The sequence below is a fragment of the Mus caroli genome, unplaced genomic scaffold, assembly GCF_978045245.1.
Source record: "Mus caroli unplaced genomic scaffold, Mus_caroli_1 scaffold_13, whole genome shotgun sequence".
In the NCBI taxonomy this organism is placed as follows: Eukaryota; Metazoa; Chordata; class Mammalia; order Rodentia; family Muridae; genus Mus; species Mus caroli.
The window spans coordinates 42,699,808-42,727,237 of NW_028227268.1; the positions used below are offsets into that span (position 1 = coordinate 42,699,808).

General features: G+C 43.6%; 1 protein-coding gene across 1 annotated transcript; it reads left to right on the top strand.

The window, feature by feature from the left end:
• Utp6 (UTP6 small subunit processome component) lies at nt 1-26,509 on the top strand. The gene is made up of 19 exons (XM_021176030.2): nt 1-181; nt 1,543-1,627; nt 2,332-2,373; nt 2,827-2,919; nt 4,321-4,368; nt 5,104-5,167; nt 6,190-6,308; nt 8,334-8,411; nt 10,481-10,562; nt 11,326-11,407; nt 12,484-12,668; nt 15,319-15,398; nt 15,767-15,844; nt 18,215-18,394; nt 19,382-19,462; nt 19,601-19,710; nt 20,815-20,881; nt 23,780-23,852; nt 25,168-26,509. Exons 1-19 carry the CDS (start codon nt 90-92, stop codon nt 25,320-25,322), a joined length of 1,794 nt encoding a protein of 597 aa, XP_021031689.1. The 5' UTR covers nt 1-89; the 3' UTR covers nt 25,323-26,509.
• Nucleotides 26,510-27,430: the final 921 nt, after the last annotated feature.

A 27,430-nucleotide genomic window follows, 5' to 3' on the forward strand; every position in this document is an offset into this window, starting at 1 on the left:
CACGTTCAGTCAATCACTAAGAGTGAGGCTGAAAGGTGGCTGTTCTCTACGCTTGTCGGCCGGCCGGCTGCTTGTGAAGTTCCAGCCTCATGGCGGAGATAATTCAGGAACGTATAGAAGATCGAATCCCGGAGTTGGAACAGCTGGAGCGCATCGGACTCTTCAGTCACGCGGAGATTAAGTGAGAGAGGATCAGGGAAGAGGAAGGAGCGGGGCGGCCGGAGGGGAGCTTGAGGCCAGTGTGTGGCGGGGACCGGCGTGCTGACTTTTCTGAGCTTGTTTGTAGCTACCATGCTAGCAGAGGGAAAAGTCCGTGGCTGGAATTTGACCACGGTCAGAATCCAACTTTAACGTATTGCAGTGCGATCCATAATCAGTCCGTTTACCCATCAGTCCTACTGACCGTCATCTAATGGTCAGGGTCTTGCGGCCGTAAAGGTGATCCAACCAGGATCCTAGCCCGTCAAGGATACTGGGCAGTGTGAATGGCGGGGGAATTCCGATTAGAAAATGGTTATAGTTTAAAAGTTTGGGGTATACAGCTTTAGATAGTTGAGTACACCGCCACGGAAGTCCAGGGGGAGTGGGTAGGTCTTCCTAACTAAACGTAATAGACTGAAGACCATTCAATTCATTTCCTATGCTTCTTTAGCGCCCTGCCACAGCGCCCGGAATATAGTTGGCATTCGGTAACTTGATAAAATCAGTTACTTTTAGTGATTTTCTGTAACAGTTTACTTTACCATGACTCTAGATAAAAGTGCAGTAGTAATGTGAGTGTAGGATCCGCAAAGAAAAACGTTAGGAAACACCGCGAAGACGCTTAGAAAGTGCTAAATGTAGCCAGAGTCAGGGCACCAGCTTTCAATCCCAGGACTTGGGAGGCAGAGGTGGGCGGATCCCCGTGAGTGCTACCTGTCTGGAAAAACAAGGGGGGGCGGTGCTAAATATGTTACCATTCTTAAATCTTGTCTTGAGTATTCTGTTTTTCCTAGAACACATGTATGCTCACTCCTTTGTCGTAATATTTAGTTAGAGACAATTTAGGTTTTAAGAATTTACATATTGAAAATAGACCCAAGCTTTTAGGATAGAGATTTGGTTAACATAAAAACCTAAGCGTTGAAGCTAAGAGCATTGCAGAGTGCTTGCTTAGCATGCCAAGGCCTTGAGTTTGATTCTAGAGAATGTATACATACACCACCCCCCAAGACAAGCCCCTAAGTAGCTTAAATTTGGAGGAGAAATCTTTGTTAGTATGTATAAATAATAAAAAGCATTAGGCATTATTTACTTTGCTGGTGGGAATAGTAATGATCTTGGCAACTGAGGTGATTTTCCTGAAAGTTTAAAACTGTATGTGGATGTTCTTAACAGCATAGAGTAATTGTGTAAGGGAATGTGTGCTTTGCCCGTGGAAGATAACTGTGTTCAGGAACTAGATGTTCCTGTTAAATGTGCGTTTTCGGTATATCCCAAATAAAAATCTTAAGTTCACATTTAACTTCTCAAATGTCACAGTGTAATTTGCTCTCTCTGCAGGGCTATCATCAAGAAGGCTTCCGACCTAGAATACAAAATACATCGGAGAACCCTTCTCAAGGAAGACTTTATCAACTATGTTCAAGTGAGTGAGTCTATAGCTTTTTAATTCCCTTCAAGAATTTTTTTTTTTTTTTTGGTTTTTCGAGACAGGGTTTTTCTGTGTAGCCCTGGAACTCACTTTGTAGACCAGGCTGGCTTCGAACTCAGAAATCCACCTGTCTCTGCCTCCCAAGTGCTGGGATCAAAGGCGTGCTTCACCACGCCCGGCTTTGACACACTTTCCTAGCTCCTTGAACTTCACCCCTCCTCCAGCCTTAGCCTCTGAGGTATAGATGTGTGCCACAATTCCTGACTTAGATTATTTTTTTTAATTTTTAAATTGAAAATTAGAACATGCTGCTTTAAGTAGGAAGTTGGATTAATATTATAAATCTTACAAATCTCATGCTACTAAGTAATGTGTTGTCTTTGCCTCTTAGCTGCCTACAAGTCTCTTACTATAGATGTGTGTGTGTGTATATATGTGCTTGTGTGTGTGTGTAAGTTTTAAGGAACTAAGGTGAATTTTCAGGGCATTCTAGAGTTTTTTTTTTGTTTTGTTTTGTTTTGTTTTGTTTTGGTTGTTCGAGTCAGGGTTTCTCTGCTCAGACTGTCCTGGAACTAGAGATTTTTTTTGAATTCTGGCTATTAATAACAAATTATCTTTTATTTCAAGTTGTTAATTTTTTATGCATTTAAAACGTTATGCTCTTCATGTTTCTCTTTGTGTTCCCCCATCCCCCATAGTATGAAATTAATCTTTTGGAGCTGATCCAGAGAAGAAGAGCGGTGAGTTAATGCTTAATTTTTTTTTTTTTTTTAAAAACTTGTTCATGGCAACCTCTCTCTTTTTTTTTTTTTTAATATTTATTTATTTATTATATGTAAGTACACTGTAGCTGTCTTCAGACACTCTAGAAGAGGGAGTCAGATCTCGTTACGGATGGTTGTGAGCCACCATGTGGTTGCTGGGATTTGAACTCTGGACCTTTGGAAGAGTAGTCGGGTGCTCTTACCCACTGAGCCATCTCACCAGCCCCTTAATTTTTTTTTAAGTTTGTTTTATGTTGGGAGACACTGACTGTTGATAGCCAATGCTGTGCCCAAAGTGGATACTTGTAATTCTCTGATATTTTATTTATTTATTTATTTGTTTGTTGTTGGAACTGAGAGTGAGCATGTGTGAAGGCTACTTTGGATAAATGTGACTCATTAACTAGGGTTTTGTCTTGTCCCTTTCAGAGAATTAAATATTCATTTAAGAAGGATGAGATTGAATATTCTATGGTACATCGGGTCCAGGGTGTCTTTGGTCGTGCTTCAGCGAAGTGGAAAGTAAGTGATGAGCGTGTACACGAAGAAACATGACGATGCCCAGTATATGTATCTGGAGTTGGATATCTGACTCTTTAAATGCCACGTCCTCTCTGTTGCTCTCCAGTCCTCAGTACATACCTCCATGATGACACCGTTGCTTGAAGCAGGCTTTGAGCCACAGAAGCTGTTAAGGCCGTTTACCTCCTCGCTTTTCTGTTACTCTGTGAGGATGATCCTAAGCACTGTGTTTAATACATTATTAAAGATAGGAAAATCAAAAGAACTGGGCATGGTGATGCAAACTTTAAATTCTAGCACTTAGGAGGCAGAGGCAGGCCAGATCTATAGAGTGAGTTCTAAGACAGCCAGAGCTGTCTAAAAATCTAAAGGGGCTTACCTTTATTTTAGAATTGCACTGGACACATTCGGTAGATACAGATTTTGTCTTGGAACATGGTCGGTGGGAGTTAAAAGTTAGATGTATTCTCATGGTTAAGAAATCCTGTCTCAGAAAACCAAAAAAAAAAGGGGGTGGAAAGGGGCTTACCTAGCATGCATAAAGCCCCAGTTTCAGTCCCCAGCACCTCAAAAGTGGTGTGGTGGCACAGCCTGTATGTCATACCAGAGTTAGGTAGAGGCAGGAGGATCAGATGTTCAAGGTTACCCCTCTGCTTCGACAGTTGATGTTAATGGTTTTTGTTGACGAGCTAATTCATTTATCCCTATTTATGTATTACTAGCTACTTTGCCAGGTATTGAATTTAAAGGTATTTGTGAAGAAGAAGGTCTGTCTAGCTTGGGGTACATGAGACACTGTCAGGGAAAAGGCAGTCAAGGAAATCAGCAGGGACTTGTTGGGGGACGGCTTGGAGATGGGCAGCCTCCCAGTGAGTTGCTGTTTAGCTTTGCTGGGGACTGATGTATCTGAGAGTGCTTTAGATCTCTGAGAATGGGAGGTTGGTCTCTCTCTCTCTCTCTTTTTTCTTTTTCTTTTTTCTTTGGGGGAGGGTGGGATTTCAAGACAGGGTTTCTCTGTATAGCCCTGGCTGTCCTGGAACTCACTCTGTAGACCAGGCTGGCCTCGAACTCAGAAATCCACCTGCCTCTGCCTACCAAGTGCTGGGATCAAAGGCATGCACCACCACTGCTCGGCTGGTTTGTGTTTCTTTACCTGGTTTGAGAACCCTTTAGAATTGCACTGGACATATTAGATAGATACAGATTTTTGTCTTGGAACAAGGTCGGTGGGAGTTAGTTTATTCTCATGGTTAAGAGAGCCCAGGCATCAGTGAGGAAGATGCTCATAGGTGAAGAGTGTGTGGCACACTGGCTCTTTTGGAACTTGCCTGCTTTCGTTGTAGTGAATCAATGCAATGTGAAGATGGAACTCGAATGTCTTCTCCTATGCTTCCCTTGCAGGATGATGTTCAGCTTTGGCTCTCCTATATAGTTTTCTGTAAGAAATGGGTGAGTAAAGCCATATGTGGCTTCTCCTTCTCTCTCCTCTTAAGTTTCATTCTGTGTTATTGAACTCCATAGAGGTACAAGGTTAATAGTGGGAGAAAGAACCCAGGGGGACAGAAGCCGGGCCCCAGTGTCACATTTGAATATCTGACCATATACAGGATTCTAAGTCACGTGAAAAGAAAATCATTTTATGTATATTTGTTCAGTAAAAAAAAATGCTAGAATATATGTTTAATAGTTTAGGGATAAAAAACATGAGTGTGGCCGGGCGTGGTGGCGCACGCCTTTAATCCCAGCACTCGGGAGGCAGAGGCAGGCGGATTTTTGAGTTCGAGGCCAGCCTGGTCTACAAAGTGAGTGCCAGGACAGCCAGGGCTACACAGAGAAACACTGTCTCAAAAAATCAAAAAAAAAAAAAAACCAAAAAAAACATGAGTGTGTCTTGTAAGCTCTAGTAATAACAGATCTTTCTCTCTCTGTGTGTGTGTATGTGTGCGTGTGTGTGTGTGTGAGAGAGAGAGAGAGAGAGGGAGAGTGAGTGTGTATCTGTCTGTCTGGCCTGGAACTTGCTATGTAGCCCAGGATGGGCCTTGAAGTCACAATGCTCCATCTGCCTGTGTCTCCTGAGTGCCGATTTTAAGTCAAGAGCCACCACGCCTGGCGTCCTCGCTTGATTTTATAGTTAGTAAGCGGTGATTTCTGTGTTCAGGAAGTAAAGTGTTTTCTCTTTTGCAGGGTACCAAAACTCACCTTAGCAAGATATTCTCTGCCATGCTTGCCATTCACTCAAACAAGCCAGGTATCTCAAAATCTACATTTTATTCAAAATCAGGCCGTTTTAGAATTTATTGTGCTTGATGAACCTGGGACATCATTTGGAGAGCTCAGCTCAGACAGTTTGCTGTGTCTTAGTTTATCTACCCACTCGCTGTGTTGTCTGTCACTGTGGTGGGCGTTGGGTTTGTGGACAGGAAGGGTGGGTTTTCCTTTCACTGATGGACAGACAACTTGCTGGCTCAGTGGGGTATAGTTTATGTGGGGGCAGTAGGTGCTGAGTGATTCTAAAGTTAGAAGGAGGAGATATTAACGTAGATTTATAAGATAGGTTGGCTGACACAAGGTGTGCACAAAGTGTAAGAGAAAGATTCTCCTGTGAGTGGTGAATAAGGTCTCACTGCTCTCCAGTGAACTTGCTCCAGGAACTGTAGTCAGGGTATTAGGTCAACCACAAGTTTATGACACAGGAATGTAGTGATCTTAGCAATTTCAAGGCCTGTCTTTATCGTCCCTAAAGCAGGCGTGATTCCTAAATTGAGGTTTCTGGAGGGACTACATTAGTGGGTAAGGCAGCCAGCTACCCATGGGGGCAAGAGATTCTGGAAATCCCGTGCCCAGTTTCAGCAGTCACATGCTCAAGACAGCTAAAAGCAATGGCTTGCCGCTATTTGTGACCCTCCAAGAAAGTTCAGCTGTGATTATCAAGCAGGGGTCATTCTGTGTATGTGTAAGCATGTGTGGGTATGCATGTGCCTTGGCACAGTATGTAGAGTTCAGAGGGAAGTTTGTAGAAGGCAGCTCTTTTCTACTGTGTGGATTCCAGGAACCAAATTCAAGACATTAGATAGGTGGCAAGCACCTTTCCCTGCTGAGCTAGCTTGCCAGCCCCTTTTCTCACTTTAGATGGAGTTGTCAAACTCACCATTAGAAGCTCCCTCAGCCCCTCTCTTTTTCCTGTGGTATGATTAACAAAGAACTCAATAAGTATTAAAATTGGAGCATCGATTATTTACTGAAACTAAATCTAATGTTTTTCTCCTATAGCTTTGTGGATTATGGCAGCCAAATGGGAAATGGAAGATCGCTTGTCTTCAGAAAGTGCCAGGCAGTTATTTCTTCGAGCTCTACGCTTTCATCCCGAGTGTCCAAAGCTCTATCAAGAAGTGAGTTTTGGGGCATGTAGAATGAGAGAGAGAGAGAGAGAGAGAGAGAGAGAGAGAGAGAGAGAGAGAGAGAGATCTCTGTGAGGTCTCTGTGACCCTCAGAGAGAGGTAGTAATGTCTCCGTCATGCATAGAGAACAAATACTTGTTAAAGTGAAGTTATCCTCCTCTTCTGCGTACTTTATTTTCTCATGGGTGCTTTATGAAAATTTTGTTGCTACTTTTAAAAACAGAGGTGCTGGAAACATGGCTCAGTAGTTACCATCACTGGCTGCTTTTGCAGAGGATCCAGATTCAATTCCCACCACCAACATGTTGGCTCACAATCATCTGTAACTCCTGGGAATCCGGCATCCTCTGCTTGGCTCTAAGAGGACCAGGTGCCACACAGACATACGTGTAGGCAAAACACCCGTACACATAAAATATAATTAAGCAAAAAACAAAATAAGTAGAGTAACATTAAAATATGTTAATTAAGTTAACTTTTTTTCTCCCTTTTTTGAAATAGAGACTAGGTATAGCCTTGGCTGTCCTGGAACTCTCTGTATAGACCAGGCTGGCCTCAAAGTCAGAAAGATCAGCCTGTCCTTGCCTTCCAGGGATTAAAGGCTAGGATTAAAGGCATGTCCACCGTGCTCTGCTATTTTAGTTTATGTGTATGAGTGTTTTGCCTGCCATATAAGCATGGGTACCTGAGGGGGCCAGAGGATGGCATCAGATACCCTGAAATTGGAGTTACAGACAGTTGTGAGCAGCCATATGGGTGCTGGGAATCGAAGCTGGGTCCTCAGTAACAAGTATTCTAAACTGTTGAGCCATCTCTCCAGCCCAAATATGACTTTTCTTGTGTTTTGGTTTTTTGAGGCAGAGTTTCTTTGTATAGTCCTGGCTGTCCTAAAACTCTCTCTGTAGACCAGGCTGGCCTCAAAATCAGACCCCAACTGCCTTTGCCTCATCATGAGTGATGGGATTAAAGGTGTGCGCCACCACTGCCTGGCAAATATGAGTGATTTTCAAACATGAAATTATTATTGTTTTGTGTGTGTATACACGTGGAGTCAAGGTTGACGTGCTGAGGCCATGTGAGTATGGCCATGTATGTATGGCCAAGTAGTATGCCTTGCTACTTTCCTGGGTCTTGGTATGACTAGGGATCCATCTTGTGACTATTATTTTGTGAGACTGAGAGGGTCTCTCTACCATCTTGGAACTCAATACATAGATGAAGCGTGTGCCACCAGACCTTGTACTTTTTATTATCCTGACAAAATTCCTTGACCAAGGAAATCTATGAAAGAAAGCATTTAATTTAAACACTCACGGTTCCAGGGGTTAAAGTTCCTGGCTGTCATTGCAGGGAGCATGGCTGCAGGCAGGCAGGCGTGGTGTCATGCTGGAGCAGTAGCTGAGAGCTTATATCTGATCCTCAGGCAGGCAGAGAGGGAGCTAATTGGGAGTGGTATTTGTTTTTGAAACCTGAAAGCCCATCCTGAGGACATATGTCCTCAACAAGACCACACTTCCTAAATCTTTTCTGAATAGTTCTAACAACTGGGGACCAAGCATTCCAGTGCATGAACCTGTGGGAGCCATTCTCATTCAAACCACCGCCGTAGGGAAAAGACAGTGCTTGTTTAGTAAATGCATTCTCATATGTCTCCTCCTTTGTCCTAAATGGGATAGAAGTCTGGATCACCCAGTCAGCACAAGGCTTCTTACTATATCTGGCTGAGTTTAAATGAAGCCATTTACAGAGCCTTCCGTTAAGTCTTTTGACTCGTGCACGTGGATTACACATCAAGCAATCTCAAGGTAATCTCCTCTTCGTCCGACCTCATCTACATGAGCTAGGTTCATTCCAAAGTCAAATGTGGGCCTCTCACTTTCCTGGATCAGATAGTAATGGTTTTTTTTGTTGTTGTTGTTGTTTTTTCTTTTGTTTGTTTTTTTAAGAAGCCATCTTGAATGTTTTCAATTTAAGAGTCATCTCTAAGGACGTTTAGGTCATTATTTCCTTTTTTAGTACTTTAGGATGGAGCTGATGCATGCTGAGAAACTGAGAAAGGAGAAGCAAGAATTTGAAAAAGCCGCCATGGACATGGTAAGAGCCAGTTAGTCTTTCCAGCCTCCTTAGAAAAGAAGAATCTTTGAGGTGTATGTTTCCTTCCAATTTAGTGTTACATTTTTCACTTTCAAATGAGTTTGTAAGTTATTTTAATTTTTAGAATGATATTTTAGTGTGTGTTTATGTCATGGTGTTTGTGGGGAGGTCAGAGGACAGCTTGAGGGAGTTGGTTCTCTCTTGGAATCTTTTCCCCACTGAGCCATCCATTGTGTGTGCTCTTGATCCTCTTGCCTCAGCCCTCTGAGGGGTGCGATTAAAGGTGTGCTCCACCATCCCTGGCTCTTTTCCTTTTTATGGAATTTGTTATGTGACTGAATAACTTTAAAGAAGAAGCTTGGAATGTCAGTGCTGGTGTCTGGGGCAAACCTGTAATTCCATTTGTGACTCTGAGCCAGAAGGATTGTGAGTTCTGGGCTAGCCAGGCTATATAGCAAGACCTTGTCTTCAAAAAGATTAGACAACAAAACTAAAACAGAAACTAAAGAATTAAACACTAATATGTTTCTAGCTCAGAACTTTGTGTGTAGGTGGGGTGTGCATGTGCAGGGTGTGTTTATGTGTTCACATGTGAGGGAGTGTGCGAGTGCATGTGTGTACATGCAAGTACATGTAAGTGGTAGCCAGAGGTTGGTGTGGATCCCCTCAACTGCTTCTTCACATTACATTGTATCTTTTAATCACATTTAAGAATGCTGTTTTGAAGGGGCAGGGTCACATGTCAGGTGTGTGTGTGGAGGTTAGAGGACAACATGTTCTCATTGTTTGTCACATGGACCCCGGAGGTCCATCTCAGGTGGTCAGTCAGCACAGGGACCTTTCCTCACCGTGCCATCTCATCAGCTCTTATTTATCTTTTAAATCACACTTATTTATTTGTGTTCCACAGTGTATGTGTGGAGGTCAGAGGATGGATAACGTGGAGGAGTTGGCTCTCTCCCTCCCTCATTAACTTCAGGGATCTAGCCCAGGTCACCAGGCCTGGCAGCAGGACCTATCAATGAGTCATCTCACTGGCCCTTAGTATTAAAATTAAAAAAATATTATTTTTATTCGTTTTGAGACAGGGTCTCATTATATGGCTCTGCTCTGCTTGGATCTTTTATGTTGGCTAGACTGGCCTTGAACCCACCTGCCTCTGCCTCCTGAGCTGGGAATAAACTCTGCTCAGATACTTTTATTTATCTGTTTGTGAGTGTGTTGGGGGGGGGGGTGAGGGGTGTCTTACAGGCACTATAATGCGTGTGTGGTGGTCAGGGGACAACTTGTGGGAGTAGGATTTCTCTTCCTACCATGTGAGTTCCAGGGACTGGACTGTCATAAGCGTTGGTGGCAGGTGCCTTTCCCTTTTAAGCTATTTTGTTGGTCCTTTATATCCTATTTTTTGAGACAGGGGGTCTCTTGCTGAACATGGAACTCACATGCTGACCAGCAGACCCCATTGATCCCTGTCTCTCTCCCCCAGCACTAGGGTTACAGGTGCCTGCCACCACACCTGGCTTTTTGCATAAGTACTGGAGATAAACACTTGTATTCTTTCTTTTTTTTTTTTTTTTTTTTTTTTTTGGTTTTTCGAGACAGGGTTTCTCTGTGTAGCCCTGGCTGTCCTGGAACTCACTCTGTAGACCAGGCTGGCCTCGAACTCAGAAATCCGCCTGCCTCTGCCTCCCGAGTGCTGGGATTAAAGGCGTGCGCCACCACGCCCGGCTAACACTTGCGTTTATCAACTGAGACATTTTCCTGGCCCTCAGAACTTTTTTTTTTATTCAAAATAGTAAACAAGGATAATCAAGGTATGTGTGACTGGATCTGTTCTGGTCTAATGGAGAGTGAGCCTTAGAGAAGCAGCTGAGTGACAGAACTGGTATTCAAGCTGCACACCTTACAAGTGAAGGAGCTGGCCTTGGAATTGTGATTTGTCAGAGGTCCTGTGGCTGGCGCTGGTAGTCTAGGCCTGTTAATCTCCGTTCTGGTGGGTTGTTTTTTGGGTTTTTTTTGGTACTTCCTGATACTGCCTTTTCAGTAACGGTTGCTATAACGCTTTGTAGGGGGATTTTGATCATCCTGAAGAAATCCTTAAAGGCGAGTTGGCACGGATCATTTATAAAAATTCTATAAGCAAGATTAAAGGTAGGTATCCTCTACATACTTATTTTTGGTAGGTGATCTGTTCGTGATGAGAAGGACTGTTAGCTTGTAAGCAAAGTATCCTGTGTCCTCAGAAAAAGCTTCCTCTTGAGCTATCATCGGCTATCATCGGGCATCTCAGGAAGGTTTTATTGAGTATTTGACTAATTTGGGGGAGTTGGAAAGGAGTAGATGATATAATCTTTGCCTTATGCCCTTAAGTTTATGAAACTTAAGAATATTTAGAAATATTTCAAAATGTTAACGTCTTTGTACATGTGGTGGGGATATAGGAATATCTCCTCTCTTTGTTCTATTTACAAAAACAGAAAACAAAAGTCACCAGAAGGAGGCTGCCCGTTCTAACTGTGAGCATAGCTTAGTGTTAGTTCCATCATGCATGAGGTCATGGGTTTGATCCAGCACCAGGAAAACAAGAACCAAGCTTGGTATGGTGCCCCCTAACACCCGGTGGAACAGGAGGTTCATGATTGGAAGCCATCTGAGGTAGGGCTTGTAGCTTATGATAAAGTGCTTGCCTTGCAGCATAAGGCTGTAGGTTTGACCCCTACCATTAGGGTTCAGGAGAGGATTGAGTAGAAGCCAGCCATGACTAGACAGTGAAGCCCTGCCTCAAGGCAAAAGACAGCAACCCCCAAAAGACTTAACTCTAATACATAAAGAAAATGGCTCGTTTAGAACAAAGTGTGTCTTTACAGTTTAACCGACAGCAGATCGCCCTCTCCCCTCAACTTTTAAATTTTAGGTGCAGAATTCCATGTGTCACTTCTCGCTATTGCTCAGCTATTTGATTTTGCCAAAGATCTACAGAAGGAAATTTATGATGAGTAAGTAAAGCTATGGTGAGGCCAACATGTCTGCTTCTGGTCTGTGATTAAGATCTGAGGCTGGGGGAAGAGGAAGAATATATTCCGGGCACTTGGGAAGCAAATGCAGATGGATCTCTGAGTTCCAAGCCAGTCTCGTCTACAGAGTGAGCTCTGAGACAGCTAGCTACACAGAGAAACCCTGTCTCAAAAAGCCAGAACAAGGGCTGGAGAGATAGCTCAGCGGTTAAGAGTTTTGGCTGCTCTTCCAGAGGCTCTGAGTTCAATTCCCAGCATCACATGGTGGCTCACAACCATCTGTAATGGGATCTGATGCCTTCTTTTGGCATGCAGGTGTACATGCACATAGAGCACTCATATACATAAATAAGTAAATCTTAATGAAGAAAAGCCAAAACAAAACAAAATAAGAATAAAAAGAAAAAAAAATATCCTTTACAAGCCCTCCACGGGCCTTCGGGCGTGCTGCTCACCGAGTCCACTGCATATCGTTTACATTAGGCACTTTCGTTCTTAGGCTCCACTTCTCCATGTCATAGGAGAGAAGCTAGAACATGCATCAGTTTGTTCTCTGGATTCTTCAGCGTTTTGGTAGAGAGTTCCGTTGTGTTTTTTCTCTGCCTCTGTTAGAAGAATTCAAGAGACCAGGCTCTGCGTGGCTCAAGGAGGTGTCTATGGCCACAGATAACTACTGATGTGATTTGGAGAGCTATAATAATTTTAAAGATAATATTTGTTGGGGTTTTGTTTGTTTATTTTTAAGAAGGGTAGGCTGGCCTTGAATGTGTGGGAATCGTTCTGCCTCAGGCTTCTGAATGCTGTGCCACCACGCCCAGCTAAAAGTTAACATCTGTAAATGATGCCTGAAACATTCTGAAATCTAATTGATATATAACAACTTTGTTCAATTGATTAGTTTATTTGTTAAGCTGTTCTGGAACGCCTGTTAGGAACTTACTCTTGTGTTACTGCAGCTGTAAAAGGGTATCCTGTGCCCTTTTGTGGACCATAGGAATTCTGTTATTTACAAATTAGTTTCTATCATGGGGCAGTTGCCAGTAAACTGTCATTTTCAGCCTTCAAGCTCTGCACACCGATGACCCACTCACTTGGGATTATGTGGCGCGGCGAGAATTAGAGATCGAGTCCCAACCAGGTGAAGAGCAGCCTGTGTCGAAACAAGCCAAAGCAGTGGAAATGGGCCGAAGGGAAGAGAGGTGCTGTGCAGTGTATGAGGAGGCAGTGAAGGCCCTGCCTACAGGTGAGTCTGTCTCTGACTGTGACTGTGCCCTGAGTTCAGCCCCTAGTAGAGAAGAAAAAAAGGAAGAGAAATCTCTGTATGTGTGTGAGTGAATGCCACAGCATACACGTGGTGGTCAGAGGACAGCTCACTGTACTGGGTTCTCCCCCACCCCTTTTTTAAACATTTATTTATTTTATGTATATGACTGTCTTCAGACACGTCAGAAGAGGATATTGGATCCCATTACAGATGGTTGTGAGCCACCATGTGGTTGCTGGGAATTGAACTCATGACCTGCGGAAGTGCTCTTTAATGCTGAGCCATCTCCCTACCACCACCCCTCTCTTTTTTTACTTAAGATTTATCTATTTATTTTATATGAGTGCTTTATCTGCATGTACACCTGCATGCTAGAAGAAGGCATCTGATCAGATTATATGGTGGTTATGAGCACTTTGTAGTTGCTGGGGATTGAACTCAGGACCTCTGTAAGAGCAGATCATGCCTTTAACTGCTGAGCCATCTCTCTAGCTCCTGGTTCTCTCTTTCTGATATGTGGGCTGAGGTCCTCAGGCTTGGCGTCAAGAGCCTTTATGTGTTAAGCTGTCTTGCCAGCTGTTTTATAACTCCTTTTTTTGGTGGGGGGGTGTTCGAGACAGGGTTTCTCTGTGTAGCCCTGGCTGTCCTGGAACTCACTCTGTAGACCAGGCTGACCTCGAACTCAGAAATCCGCCTGCCTCTGCCTCCCAAGTGCTGGGATTAAAGGCGTGCGCCACCACCGGCCTCCTTTTCTTTTTTGAGACAAGACCTCTTGTATTCCAGGCTGGCCTCAATCTAGATAGGGCATGGTGACCTTGAACTTCTGAACCACTATGTGTGGTACCTCCTGCATGCTAGACAGGCACTCTACCAACTGAGCTGTATACTTATCCCTATATGCCTCTTTCTAGTTGTTATTTGTGATGGTAAAAAGCCAGACTTTTTCATGATGAGATTTCATGTAATCTAGGCTGGCCTTGAACTCCTGACCCACCTGACTGCCTCCTGTGTGCTGGGATTATAGGTGTGTGCTAGAGCTTTTGTAAACTTCTTTAGTAATAGAGATATTTATGTTCATTTGCTTGGCATAAATAATACATATATTCTAAGGGGCGGGGCTGTAGCTCAGTTGGTAAAGTGCTTTGTAGAACACATGAAGCCTGGGCTTGATCCCCAGCACTGCAATAAACTGCAAGTGGTGGTTCAGACTTAATAATGTCAATGCCTTAAGATAAAGGCAGGGGGATCCTGAGTTCAAGGTTTATCCTTAACTAGAGAGTTGAGTTTGAGGTTTCTCTGAGCTGCATTAAACTTGTCTCAGAAAAAAAAAACAAAACAAAGCAAGCCAACCCCCAAATCCTAAGAAATTATAATCCAGAAGACTGTTTATTATTCTATATCCTTTTTCTTTTTTTATTTGGAGACAGGGTCTCACTACGTAGCCTTGGTTAGCCCAGAACTTTCTGTGTAGACTAGGCTGGCCTTGAACTCTGCCTGCCTCTGCCTCCTCAGTGCTGGGGTTAAAGGGATGAGTCACTATGTGGGGCACCATCCTGTATCTTCCATTAGAGACTGCGTTCTCGTTTGTAATATTTTTTTTTTTTGGTTTTTCGAGACAGGGTTTCTCTGTGTAGCCCTGGCTGTCCTGGCACTCACTTTGTAGACCAGGCTAGCCTCGAACTCAGAAATCCGCCTGCCTCTGCCTCCAGAGTGCTGGGATTAAAGGCGTGCGCCACCACGCCTGGCTCGTTTGTAATATTAAAGGCAGTGGAGATAGAAAGCCTAGACAGGGATCTGAGTTCCTGTGTTTGCTCACTTGCTTTCTCCCAATATCTGATACATTTGATTCCATACAATGGAAATAATTGTTTTTAAAGCCAGGGTAATTTAAACTTGTTTTTTTAAAAAAAAATTATTTTTATTATTTTTATTTTATTGCCCCTGTGAGTGAATAATGTCACATGTGTTGGTACAGAAGCTAAAAGAGGTTGTCGGATCCCTTGGAACTGGAGTTTCAGGGATTGTGGCCTGCCCAGCATGAATGCTATAATCTTTTTTTTTTTTTTAGTTTTTTTTTTTTTTAAGATTTATTTATTATTATATCTAAGTACACTGTAGCCGTCTTCAGATGCACCAGAAGAGGGCATCAGATCTCATTATGGATGGTTGTGAGCCACCATGTGGTTGCTGGGATTTGAACTCAGGACCTTCAGAAGAGCAGTCGGTGCTCTTAACCACTGAGCCTTCTCTCCAGCCCCTGAATGCTGTAATCTTAACTCAGGTCCTCTGGAAGGGAAGCAAGTGCTCATGACCATCGGGCCATCTCCAGCTCCCAATTTAAACTTTCTTTAGAGGAGTTTCCTCTTCAAAGAAAGGTTTTTAAAGCCGGGCGTGGTGGCGCACGCCTTTAATCCCAGCACTCTGGAGGCAGAGGCAGGCGGATTTCTAGTTTGAGGCCAGCCTGGTCTACAGAGTGAGTTCCAGGACAGCCAGGGCTACACAGAGAAACCCTGTCTCGAAAAACCAAAAAAAAAAAAAAAAAAAAAAAAAAAAAAAAAAAAAAAAAAGAAAGAAAGGTTTTTGAACTAAGAGGACTGGTGACCTAATTGGTGTCATCTGCCTTTTCCAGAGGCCATGTGGAAGTGTTACATCACCTTTTGCTTGGAGAGGTTTTCTAAGAAGACCAGTAGTGTGCCCCTCAGAGGGCAGGTAAGGATTTACGTTGCATAGCCACAGTGAGTGGTTAGAAAGCGTCTGTTCTCTGCAGAACAACACTGGGCAGCTTCCAGCATTTCACACTTAATCGCTTGCTTTTTGCTGTGTGTGACCCGTCATCGTGAAGATCTAGCCTGGTTTGCCCTTAATCTGGATATAGGTAGGGCAGGAGGGCTTTGTGCTGCTTGGACTGTGCCAGGTGCAGGGGCTTAGCTCATCTCATCCTGAGTCACACCCCATTCAGAACTCAGTGCCATCTCTGAATTCTCAGAAATGTGCAAAGTCCCTTTTGCCCAGCTCAGTGGCCAGAGGCCGACCCCTGCCAGAATCTCCCTAATGACCTGACACGTTTCTGCTTCCAGAGGCTGGAAAGAACCATGCTTGCATTCAGGAAGGCCCATGAACTGAAGCTGCTTTCTGAAGTCCAGTACAAGCAGTGGGTAAGGACATAGAGAGCACATGCACTGCCTGGTACCTGGGCTTCATTCTGATTAAGGTGCATGGCAGCAGAACAGTCAGAGTGAGCCAAGCCGACTAGAAGGAGCGCTCCCTTTCCTCGCCATCCTCTTCTTCCCTGCCGTGTGGGTGCTGAGAATTTAGCCTGAGTCCTCTGGAAGAATGGCCAGTTTTCTTGACTGTAGGACTACCTCTCCAGCCCTCCCCTCCCTTCCCCCCCCCCCCCCCCCCGTCCCCCGTCCCCTTTCCCCACTTCCCCTTTCTTCCTGGCTTCCTTCCCTTTTATTCCCTCCCTTTTTCCTCCCCCCCCCCAGCACGCCCATTTCATCCCTCCCCCTTTGCTTTCCCTAACTCCTCTCATTGTTGCGGCATCGCACTGCAGTCCCAGTGCTGGGAAGGCAGAAGCCCTGGAGTTCATCTGTTCAGCTCAGGGTGGATCCCCAGCACCCACGTAAATGCCTAGAATTCTGTGTGCTGAAGGTGAAGATGGATTCCCAGAGTGAACTGGCTAATTAGATTAGCATATGAGTGAGCTCTGGGTTTAGTTGAGAGACCCTGCCTCGATGAAAAAGGTGAGGGCTATGGAGGAAGCTAACATCAGCCTTGCACATCCATATGGATGAACACACGTATGTATGTGCACCAGCATGTACATTTGAACCCACATACATGTGCACACCCATGCACACATCACACACATAGACACATGCAAAAAAAAAAAATAGAAGGAAATTCTGGGAAACACCCAACATTGACGACCTCTGGCATATATGTGTATATATGTCTCTCTCTCTCTCTCTCTCTCACACACACACACACACACACACACACACACACACACATACACACCACTATATCAGCATGCACGTGTGTACGCTCACACAAACAACATATATGTCTTAAACACACAAATAAAAGTAAAAATTACAAGATTATTCTAGTTTTCCCATAATCTTTTGGGTAAAGTTACTCAAACTTTTTTTTTTTTTTTAAATTTACTCCAACATCTTTTTTTTTTTTTTTTTTAAGATTTATTTATTTTATTCAGATACTCCAGAAGAGGGCGCCAGATCTCATTACGGATGGTTGTGAGCCACCATGTGGTTGCTGGGATTTGAACTCTGGACCTTCGGAAGAGCAGTCGGGTGCTCTTACCCACTGAGCCATCTCACCAGCCCCTTACTCCAACATCTTAACTTTGTCCCTGCCTGTAATTATGGAAACATCTTCTGTCACCCTCCAATCATACTAAGCATGAATTTCCTCTTGTGTTAAGTTTGTCTGTCATCTTCAGCCCCTTGTGCAAACTGGTTGGAGAGCCTCCTCTTTTCTAGGGTTCTGTGTTTACCTGTCTGGTACCTGTTTGTCTTTAAGTGTTGGCTGGAAGTTCCCTTCCTGAAGTTCTTTCTCACCATTGCCGTGGGTGGTGCTGGCTGTTCTGCACTGCCCTCCTATAGCAAGGTGATTCTTGTTCTGTCGAGGCAAAGATCTTGTTGTCTCATTAGATGGGAAGCTCTGTGGTAGGGAAGAGTGTCTGGTTTTCTGAGTATTAAATTTGCCCTGTAACAGTGCATAGTAAATGTACTTGCTGTAGGAACTAGCCACAAACTGCTGTTCGTTGGGTTTCTTCACAGTTTTGTAAAATTCTCTTGTAAACAGATTGAAAGTGTATGGGTGTTTGGCTGCACGTGCCTTAGGAGGCTAAAAGAGGGTGTCTGATCCCCTGAGACTAAATAAATAACTTGCCATGTGGGTACTGGGAATTGAACCCAGGTCCTCTGGAAGAGCAGCCAGTGCTCTTCACCCCTGAGTCACGTTACACACTATCCAGTTACATTTTGAGAAAGGTAGACCAGTGAGCCCCACTGAATGAATACAGGTGTTTCCTTACAAGTCTACAAATGCTGTTTCTGTCTTTCTTATGCTCTGATGGGTGTGCGTTCCAGCTGAAATTACTCAGGCTCTCCGCTTTTCGTCTGTTTTCTGATTAAAGGAAGTTACCATCACTCTGTATGTATGTGTCATGGCATGTGTGTGAGGAGAGTACCTCTGGAAGCTAATTCTTCCCTTCAGTGTGGGATCCAGAGATAGAGCTGGCAGGACTGCTTGGCAGGCACCTTTACCTGCCGAGCCATCTATCCCTTCAGCCGTCTTTATGACTTTCTGATGGGCCTTTGGGTAGGATGAGGGAAAGGAGGAGGAATCCCAGATGCCCTTTCTGCCTATTTAGCAGCTGTGGTAAAGGTGCAGTGGGAAGACTAGTGACTTATTGTCAGAGATGGTCTTTCTGTGCATCTATTTGTATCTGTAATTGCTTTCAAGTGGCCCTTTACAGTGTGCATTGCCTCCCTTAGATTGATTTGTTGCTGCGCCAGGACCTCTTCAAAGAAGCCCTGCAGGTGGCAGAGGCTGGGACCGAATTGTTCAAGGACTCTGTAGCAATGTGGCAGACGAAGCTCCAGGTGCTCATTGACTCAAAGAGCCCAGATGTAGAGATGCGCTTTGAGGAAGCCTTTGCACACCTCAAACCCCAGGTCTGTGAGCTGTTTCTTTTAGATTTCATTTTTTTAAAGATTTATTTTTATTATTTTATGTGTATGAGTAAGACTGAACCCAGAGCAGCCGGGCGGTGGTGGCGCACACCTTTAATCCCAGCACTCGGGAGGCAGAGGCAGGAGGATTTCTGAGTTCGAGGGCAGCCTGGTCTACAGAGTGAGTTCCAGGACAGCCAGGGCTGCACAGAGAAACCCTGTCTTGAAAAACCAAAAGAAAAAAAAAAGATTGAACCCAGAGCTTCGAGCAGGATAAGCAAACCCTCTATCAACTGAATTATGTCTCTCCCCGTCTTTCTGGAACCTTTTGGGAACTCGTGGGTGCTCATTTGTGCTGTGCTCGTCTGCTGAGAGCACACCCTAGAGTGATAATTGTGGTTAAGAGATGGTAAGCGGCTCAGGGATTGACTAGGAAAGTTACTTCTGTTTCCAATCCTTTATTTGCAACACTACTAAATCATGTGAGATCTCTTACTCTGCTTAAATCTCTTAAAATAAAAAATACCAGTGGAATGTTCTTACTTGTATCCACACCTGATTATAAACTCACCCTGTAATCACAAAAATCCAAACTTCAATGTTCTATATTTATTTGGCAGTAAGTCTTTTATATTAGTGAGTGGGAAAATGGACCGCAGAGGGTCAGGTGGGGAACAGACTCAGTTCCTGCTTTCTGCTGTCTGCCTCTCCACACTGAAGATCAGGCAGGCCAGCCTACGTCAGTTCTTAGGCAGTGGCTCCCAGACTGCAGACACAAGGCCTGGGTAGTGTGGGGCTGATTGGCTGTGGGCTTCACTGACAGATGATTCCTAATGATGGCTATGGTTGGGTTCCCCATTGGAATTGGACTAAATTATCAAACTGTTGCTCTGGATGATGTGGCTGGGGGCTGTAACCCGTCTTTATAGTGGTGAGTCTCTCAGAGCACTGCTGCTTAGTCACATCTAATGGCTTCTTTTTTGTGAGCAGGTTTGCCTGCCCTTGTGGATTTCTTGGGCAGAGTGGAGTGAAAGTGCTAAAAGCCAGGAGGACACGGAAGCCATCTTTAAGGTACAGGCTCCCATTTCTGTCCCTTGTCCAGAGATTGGGTATTTTATATCCTAAGTCACGATAACCTAGTGGCTTGGGTGGGTCTTCATAATATGTTTTATATCCTAAGTTCCTTTTGTTTTTTTCTTTTAAATGTAGAAAGCTATTATAGCTGTCACAGGTGCCAGTTCAGTAACTCTGAAGGAGAAATACCTGGATTGGGCCTATCGGAGTGGAGGCTACAAAAAGGCCAGAGCAGTGTTTAAAAGGTAACACACTATAATTCTAGTTTTGAATACAGTTGAAAAGCATTAGATAGCCTTTTTCCCTTGTCGCCAGGCTACTTTGTGGGTTCCTTTTTTTCCCACCCTTCTCCACTCCTCTTCTTCTCCCTTTTAGCCCCCCCTAACAGTAGGTAGGAGAGAAAAAAGGACAGAGGGCAAAGGGGACAGCAACATCCTTAGACTGCTTCCTGCTGATTAAGGGCATCGAGTTCCTTGGGGCGAGTTTGATCTTCACCAGTAGGATATCTAATTTCTTCTTTTCTTCTCTGCACACAACTACTTGACAAAGAACAACAAATTAGAGCCAACCAGCAGTCTCTGTCAGGGCTCTAGCATTTATATCTCCTTTGAAGAGTCCCGGATACCAAATGTCACACACTGGCAGAAACTTATCTGCAGCTGTCAAAACCACGACACTGCTAGAGCACTAGACAAATCATAGTCAGCTGCTGTGACAGATCTGAAGCAGCCAAGCCTCATATCCTATACCAGGAATTAAAATGAAAACATATTCTTATAATATTTCTGTGTTTTTAAAGAAACCAAAATTTACACTACATTTCCTCTTCAAAAAAACTTAGTAGCAGCACTTATTTAAAATAGATGACTAGGGCTGGTAAGATGGCTCAGTGGGTAAGAGCACCCGACTACTCTTCCAAAGGTCGGAAGTTCAAATCCCAACAACCACATGGTGGCTCACAACCACCTGTAATGAGATCTGATGCCCTCTTCTGGTGCGTCTGAAGACAGCTACAGTGTACTTACATTAAATAAATAAATCTTTAAAAAGAAAAGAAAATTGATGACTAAATTAGGAGATCATTTGGAGTTTAGAGACCAAAGATGGCAACATAGAGAGAATTGTTATAAAGACAAACAACAACAACAACACAACGTGTGTGGGAAATTGTTTTAGGGTGGCGAAGGGTCAGTCACTCCAAGCTGAGGCATGGGACTGGCTCCAGCAGGTCCAGTTTGGCTGTGTTAAACGACCTGTTGTTGGGCACAAAGCCTAGTTATTCATCCATATTTATAAGCTGTAAAAGGCTTTCTGTTGCTGCTGGAACTAACATTTCCACTCCTTTTTAGTCTACAGGAAAGCCGTCCATTTTCGGTTGAGTTTTTCAGGAAAATGATGCAGTTTGAAAAGGAGCAGGTGAGTATTCTGAGCACTTCTGCCTGGAAGCGCATCTCTGTGGTTACACTCAGAGCAGCGCGCTGTTATTTAACTTGTGAGAGTGGAGCACAAACTCCCGGTCCCTTGGCTCAGCCTCTTTTCCATAGAGCTGCTAAGAATGGGAATCAGGAGAAAGTCACCTGTGAGGAACAGAAAACCCAGGCGGGACAGGAAGCCCTGTGCTGGGGGAGGTACAGCTACTGCTGAATTCCTGTGTCCTGTTCCTCTCCTGTTACGCTGTGCAGTGAGCACTTGATATCTGTCTCAGGTGGTCTTAACTGTAACTTATGAATAGAGTGAAAAGGTAGGAAAGTCTCAGTTAAAAAGTAATAGCTCAGAGAGGTAGTGTAGTGTGCACCTTTAATCCCAGCATTCAGGATCTCTGTGAGTTTGAGGCCAGCCTGTTGTGTACTGAGTTCTAGGCTAGCCAAGGTTACATATAAAGATCCTAACTCAAAAGCCAAAACAACCCAAAATCAAACAAATAACACTCTCTCTCTCTCTCTCTCTCTCACTGTATATATAAAGTATATTTCTTTCTTTTTTGAGACAGGGTTTCTCTGTGTAATCCTGGATGTACTGGAACTTGCTCTGTAGACTATGCTGGCCTGGCCTTGAACTCAGGTCTACCTGCCTCTGCCTCCTGAGTGCTGGGATTAAAGGTCTGTGGTACTATGGTCCCCCCCCCCCAAAAAAAAAAAAAGGTGAATTTTAAAGTATTGTCATATAGCAGCTGCAGAGGTGGCTCAGGGTTAGGAGCACTGGAAACTCTTCCATAGACTCGGGTTTGGTTCTCATGACTTCTAACAACTGTTTGTAATTCCAGTTTCAGGGACCCAACACTATCTTCCAGCCCTCATGAGCACTGTACACACATGATACACACACACACACACACACATATGCAGGTAAAACACATAATCTAGATAAATGTATAAAAAATTCTTAAAAGGTCAGATGTGTACTGGGCAGTGGTGGTACACACCTTTAATCCCAGCACTTGGGAGTCAGAGGCAGGCAGATTTCTGAGTTTGAGGCCAGCCTGTTCTACAGAGTGAGTTCCAGGGTAGCCAGGGCTACACAGAGAAACCCTGTCTCAGAAACCAAAAAAAAGGTCAGATGTGTGCCATCATGTCTGTTATATATGCTAATGTATATTTGCTAACATGCAGCTTTCTAAAAGAACTGTAATTGTTTCAATAGTGTATAGTCTTCCAAAAGAATTGTAACTGTTTATAAAGATAGCTAATGGATCTAATGGATGCGGATGCCCATTTCCTCATTGCTTCTCTAAGTGTTTGGCTTTGTTTTGTTGTTGTTGTTTCTTTTCTTTGATTTTGGTATTTGCTTTTATTTGAATTTTGAAAAATCACTAGTGAGATTGAGCTGTTTTGTGCTGAAGTATAATATAGCCTTACATGTTGAGACAGTTTAGCATACTATTTAATAATCAGTCTCTGTATTGATTATTAATGTAATAATTATGCCTAGATAAGTGACTTCATTATCAGTCTTCCCCTCATCTGTGTAGGCAGGCTATCTGGGATAATGGATAGGAAAGAACGTGGATAGTGCCATGTGTGTTCTGATTCTGTAGCAGAGGGTTTGCATATTTGTGCATGTGAAGTTAAACTGACTGCAAAATATGTGGCTTGGAGAAGGGAGATTCGAAAATATTTTTTGTTTTGTATTGTTTTGATTTTTTGAGACAGGGTTTCCTCTGTGTAGCTTTTGACTGTCCTGGAACTCACTGTGTAGACCAGGATGGCCTTGAACTCAGTGATCCTCCTGTCTCTGCCTGAGAGTAAAGGCGTGTGCCACCACTGCCCAGTGCTCTAATTTTTGTTTTAGTGGTGCTAGGGATGAAACTCATGAAATAGTTACTTTATACTAAATGCTTTTTTTTTTCCCCCAAATTTTTATTAGGTATTTTCTTCATTTACATTTCAAATGCTATCCCAAAAGTCCCTCATTTCCCCCCCCATGCTTTTTTTTTTTTTGTTCTTTTTTTGTTTTTTGTTTTTGTTTTTCGAGGCAGGGTTTCTCTGTATATCCCTGGCTGTCCTGGAACTCACTTTGTAGACCAGGCTGGCCTCGAAATCAGAAATCTGCCTTCCTCTGCCTCCTGAGTGCTGGGATTAAAAGTGTGTGCCATCACGCCTGGCCTAAATGCTTTTTTTAAAAAATTAAGTTATGTGTTTCTTTGTGGAAGTACTTATATAGGAATGCGGATTCCCTTGGAGGCTGGAAGATGGCCTTGAGTTCTCTGGAGCTATAGTTACAGGTGCTTGTGAGCCATAGGGCTTGGGTGTCAGGATAGGAACTGAACTCAGATCTTTTGCAAGAGCAACACGTGTTCTTTCTTTCTTTCTTTCTTTCTTTCTTTCTTTCTTTCTTTCTTTCTCTCGGTTTATTTATTTTATTTATATGAGTACACTGTAGCTGTCTTCAGACACAACAGAAGAGGGCCTCTGATCCCATTACAGGTGGTTGTGAGCCACCATGTGGTTGCTGGGATTTGAACTCAGGACTCTCCCAAGAGCAGTCAGTGCTCTTAACCGCTGAGCCATCTCTCCAGCCCGTCTTGTTTATTTTGTAAGCACCACAGTGCACCTGTGAAAGTCAGAGAATAACTTTTGAGAGTTGACTCTTGGCTTCTTCCATGTTGGGGGTTGAGCTCAGGCTGTCAGGCTTGGTGGCAGGCGTCCTTAGCTGCTGGGCCAGTCCCTGCCTGGTTTTTCCTTCCTTCCTTTTGGATAAGTTGAGAAACTAGGCTGGTTTGGTCCTTCTCCTTCAAACACCTAACAGGTAGTAGTTGCTTAAACTGTGAATTTATGATCAGATGACTGAAGCCAGATGTTCTGATTGTCTTTATAGGAACCCTGCAAGATGGTAACCCTGAGGGAGTATTACGAGAGGGCGCTGAGAGAGTTTGGCTCTTCAGACTCTGGTGAGTAGCTGCAGTCTCTGGCTGTTACATGGCTAGGGCAGTGTTTCTGGTTTGTCCTGGGCCCTTCTTAGAACAGTTCTTCAGTGCTTCTTCTGCCTTCTTCCCTTGTGTGTGTGTGGTCTTTTTTTTTTTTTCCCTTTTTCTCTTTTCCCCTTGTGTTTTTTGAGACAGGCTCTCATTCTGTGTAGACCAGGCTAGCCTGGAACTCACTATATAGCCTAGACTCATACCCCTGGTAGTACTCCTGCCTCCACCTCTGCAGCAATAGTGTTTTCTTATCACTTAAGTTTGCAAACCCCTGTATTCACTACTTCTCTTCTGAACTGTGGATCAGAGAAAGATTTGCTTGGTTTGGGTCTCTTAAAAAGAGAAATTTGTGTGGCTAGGTAAGATGGCTATATGGCCAAAGGCACTTGTTTTCAAGCCTAAAGACATGAATCTGATCTCTTGGACCCACATGGTAGAAAAAAGGACTGACTTCCGCAAGTTCTCCTCTGCCCTACACATGTATGCTGTGACATGTTGGTGTGTATGTACACACAATATAAAATAAATAACTTATGACTCATGACTATAACCTTATTGCTGCAGAGGTGGAAGCATATTGCCAGGAGTTTTGAGGCCAGTCTAGGCTATGTAGTAAGTTCCAGGCTAGCCTGGACTACAGGGTGAAACCCTATCTCAAAATTTCAAAACCAAACCAATTAAACCAAACAAGTATTTATAAAGAAAACGTTAATACAGGTCAGTAGTCACAGCTGGTCATATGTAGTCACCATAGTAGGAAAGGAGGAACTGTCAGTGCTTACTCAGTTACAACAGGGCTAGCTTGCTGAAGCAGTGTGGGGCTGACTAGATGATAACATGGTACACATACCGTGTCTTTTAAAAAGTAGGGAGGAAACCAGGCAGTGGTGGCGCACGCCTTTAATCCCAGCACTCGGGAGGCAGAGGCAGGTGGATCTCTGAGTTCGAGGCCAGCTTGGTCTACAGAGTGAGTTCTAGGACAGCCAGGGCTACACAGAGAAACCCTGTCTTGAAAAAAAAAATTAGAGAGGATAGAAAGGAATTTGAAAGTTTTTACTGTAAAGACATGATGTTTGAGGCAATAGATAGGCTGAACCTTAACAACACAGTGCTTAAATGTGTCAGAGTACCTTATTTTATTCATATAGATTTACATTTCTCTTAATTTTATGTGCGGAAGTTTCTTAGAACTTTTTAAGTGGCTTAGTATTAATAGTTAAATTTGCTTAATTAAAGCCTTCCCAGTTTTCTAGCTATGTCTACAGTAGTGTTTTGGTTCCTTTTGAAGATCTTTGGATGGATTACATCAAGGAAGAATTGAGCCACCCCTTCGGTAAACCTGAGAACTGCGGACAGATCTATTGGCGAGCCATGAAAATGCTGCAGGGACAGTCAGCAGAGCTGTTTGTAGCTAAACACGCCATGCACCAGGCTGGCCACTAGTGGCCGAGAACCACCAGTTGGCTGAAGTTGTGATGCAAGTCTCGGGGCAGGCTTGTGATGAGCCGGTGTGTGAATTGCCGAGAGCTGGCAGAAGAACGGATTGATTTCTGTAACATACTTTTACTTGGTGTTAATCTTTGGTTCCAGAAATGAGAACTGCTAGTGCCTGTTAAATCTAAAATACACAGAAATCATATGGTTCAGTTTCAATTCTTGTTTCAGGCTAAGCATATACAGCTCTAATCTAGACTAGGTATGAGGGACCCAGTTCAAACCCAAGAGAAAGTATAGTTTTGTGTGTTGTCTTCTTTTTGTGAAAGCCTGCATGATACCTGTGGAGCTAGTAGGGACGAGGGTGTGGATGGACTGCCTCAACCCTCCAGCTCCCAAATACTGAATAAGAGACTTTATTTATGAAAGCTTAGTCCTTATGGCTTAGCCATGTTTACCATATGGCTGATCACCTCTCCTCAGCCCCGTACGTTCAAGTTCCAAGTCTGGTGGGCAGATCTCCCACCTCTCAATTCTTCCCAGAGTTCCGATCTCTTCTTGGATGTCCCGCCCTTCCTCTCCTGCCCTGCTAAAGGCCATCAGCTGTTTATCAAACAAATCAGAAGTGATAGAGGAGAATGGTTACAATCTACAATGCAGGTGATGCTTCATAAAAATAACAGTACCAAAGTCCGGACAGCACTCGGCACTCTACTGGTTCAGAGATCAACATCTGAATACTACAAAGACAGCCTGTACACAGTGCCCACGATTATCCCAACACTAGGCCAGTGCAGAGCAGAAAGTCCTCGGTGAGCTACGTGAGGCTGAACAGTGACTTCTTTTCCTGTATCTGAATTGGATCTGTACTTTTAAATCAACCATTCAAGAAATATGCACCTTCCTTCACCTGCAGGAAAAAGGGAGACTTGGAAGATGAGTGACAGAGAAGGAGGTGCTGGGTATTGGGAGAAGTTTGTCTTTTAAGAAGGTTAAGGTGGCACAGGAAACGATTTACCCCAAGGATGGACAGGTCAAGAATGCATGGAGGATGCCCAGCTTTGTGGCGGGGGGAGGGAGTGGGAAGTCCCACAGTGGGGGGTGGAGGGGCGGAGGGGCGGCTTGGCACAAAGGAGGGCATTTGGGGAGTAAGGGAGAAAGCTGAAATAAATCCTTTCACTTTTTTTGATACTGGATATTTGTTTGTTTTTGATAAACCTAAATTTGCATTTGAGGCAAGAGCTTTACCACTGAGACAGACCCCAGCCATCTTTTTATTTTCTGTTTTGAGCAGGTCTCACTAAGTTTTGGCTGGCCTGAAAAGTTCTCAGGTTTAGGCAGGCCTTGAACTTTGTTTTTTTTTTTTTTTTTTAAAGATTTATTTATTTATTACATGTAAGTACACTGTAGCTGTCTTCAGACACTCCAGAAGAGGACGCCAGATCTCGTTACGGATGGTTGTGAGCCACCATGTGGTTGCTGGGATTAGAACTCTGGACCTTTGGAAGAGCAGTCGGGTGCTCTTACCCACTGAGCCATCTCACCAGCCCGGCCTTGAACTTTGAATCCTCTTGCCTCAGCCTCTCAAATCATTGGCAAATTTATTTTGAACAAGTTACTTAATAGTAAGCCTTAATTAATATTAAGTTCATTTAATAACATGAACACCTAATGAATTCATAGCATTCCCTTGTCTTAATTAATCTCCTGTGGCTATAATTTTTTAAAAGTATAAATGATATTGGTGAAGATTCTTGTCAATCTTTGGTTACATTCACTGGCACTTCCTTAGGGGACTTATTTGACAGTGGAATTACTGAATTGAGGTAAAAACAAAATTTGCCAATTTGCTCTTCCAGCATCATATGCACGAGGCAACACCCTTGCCTGCACTGGGGATCACATCCTTCCTTTCCATCGTTTTATTTATTTATTTATTTATTTATTTTATTTTTATTTTTTTTTTAAAGATTTATTTATTTATTATATGTAAAGTACACTGTAGCTGTCTTCAGATATTCCAGAAGAGGGCGCCAGATCTTGTTGCGGATGGTTGTGAGCCACCATGTGGTTGCTGGGATTTGAACTCTGGACCTTCGGAAGAGCAGTCGGGTGCT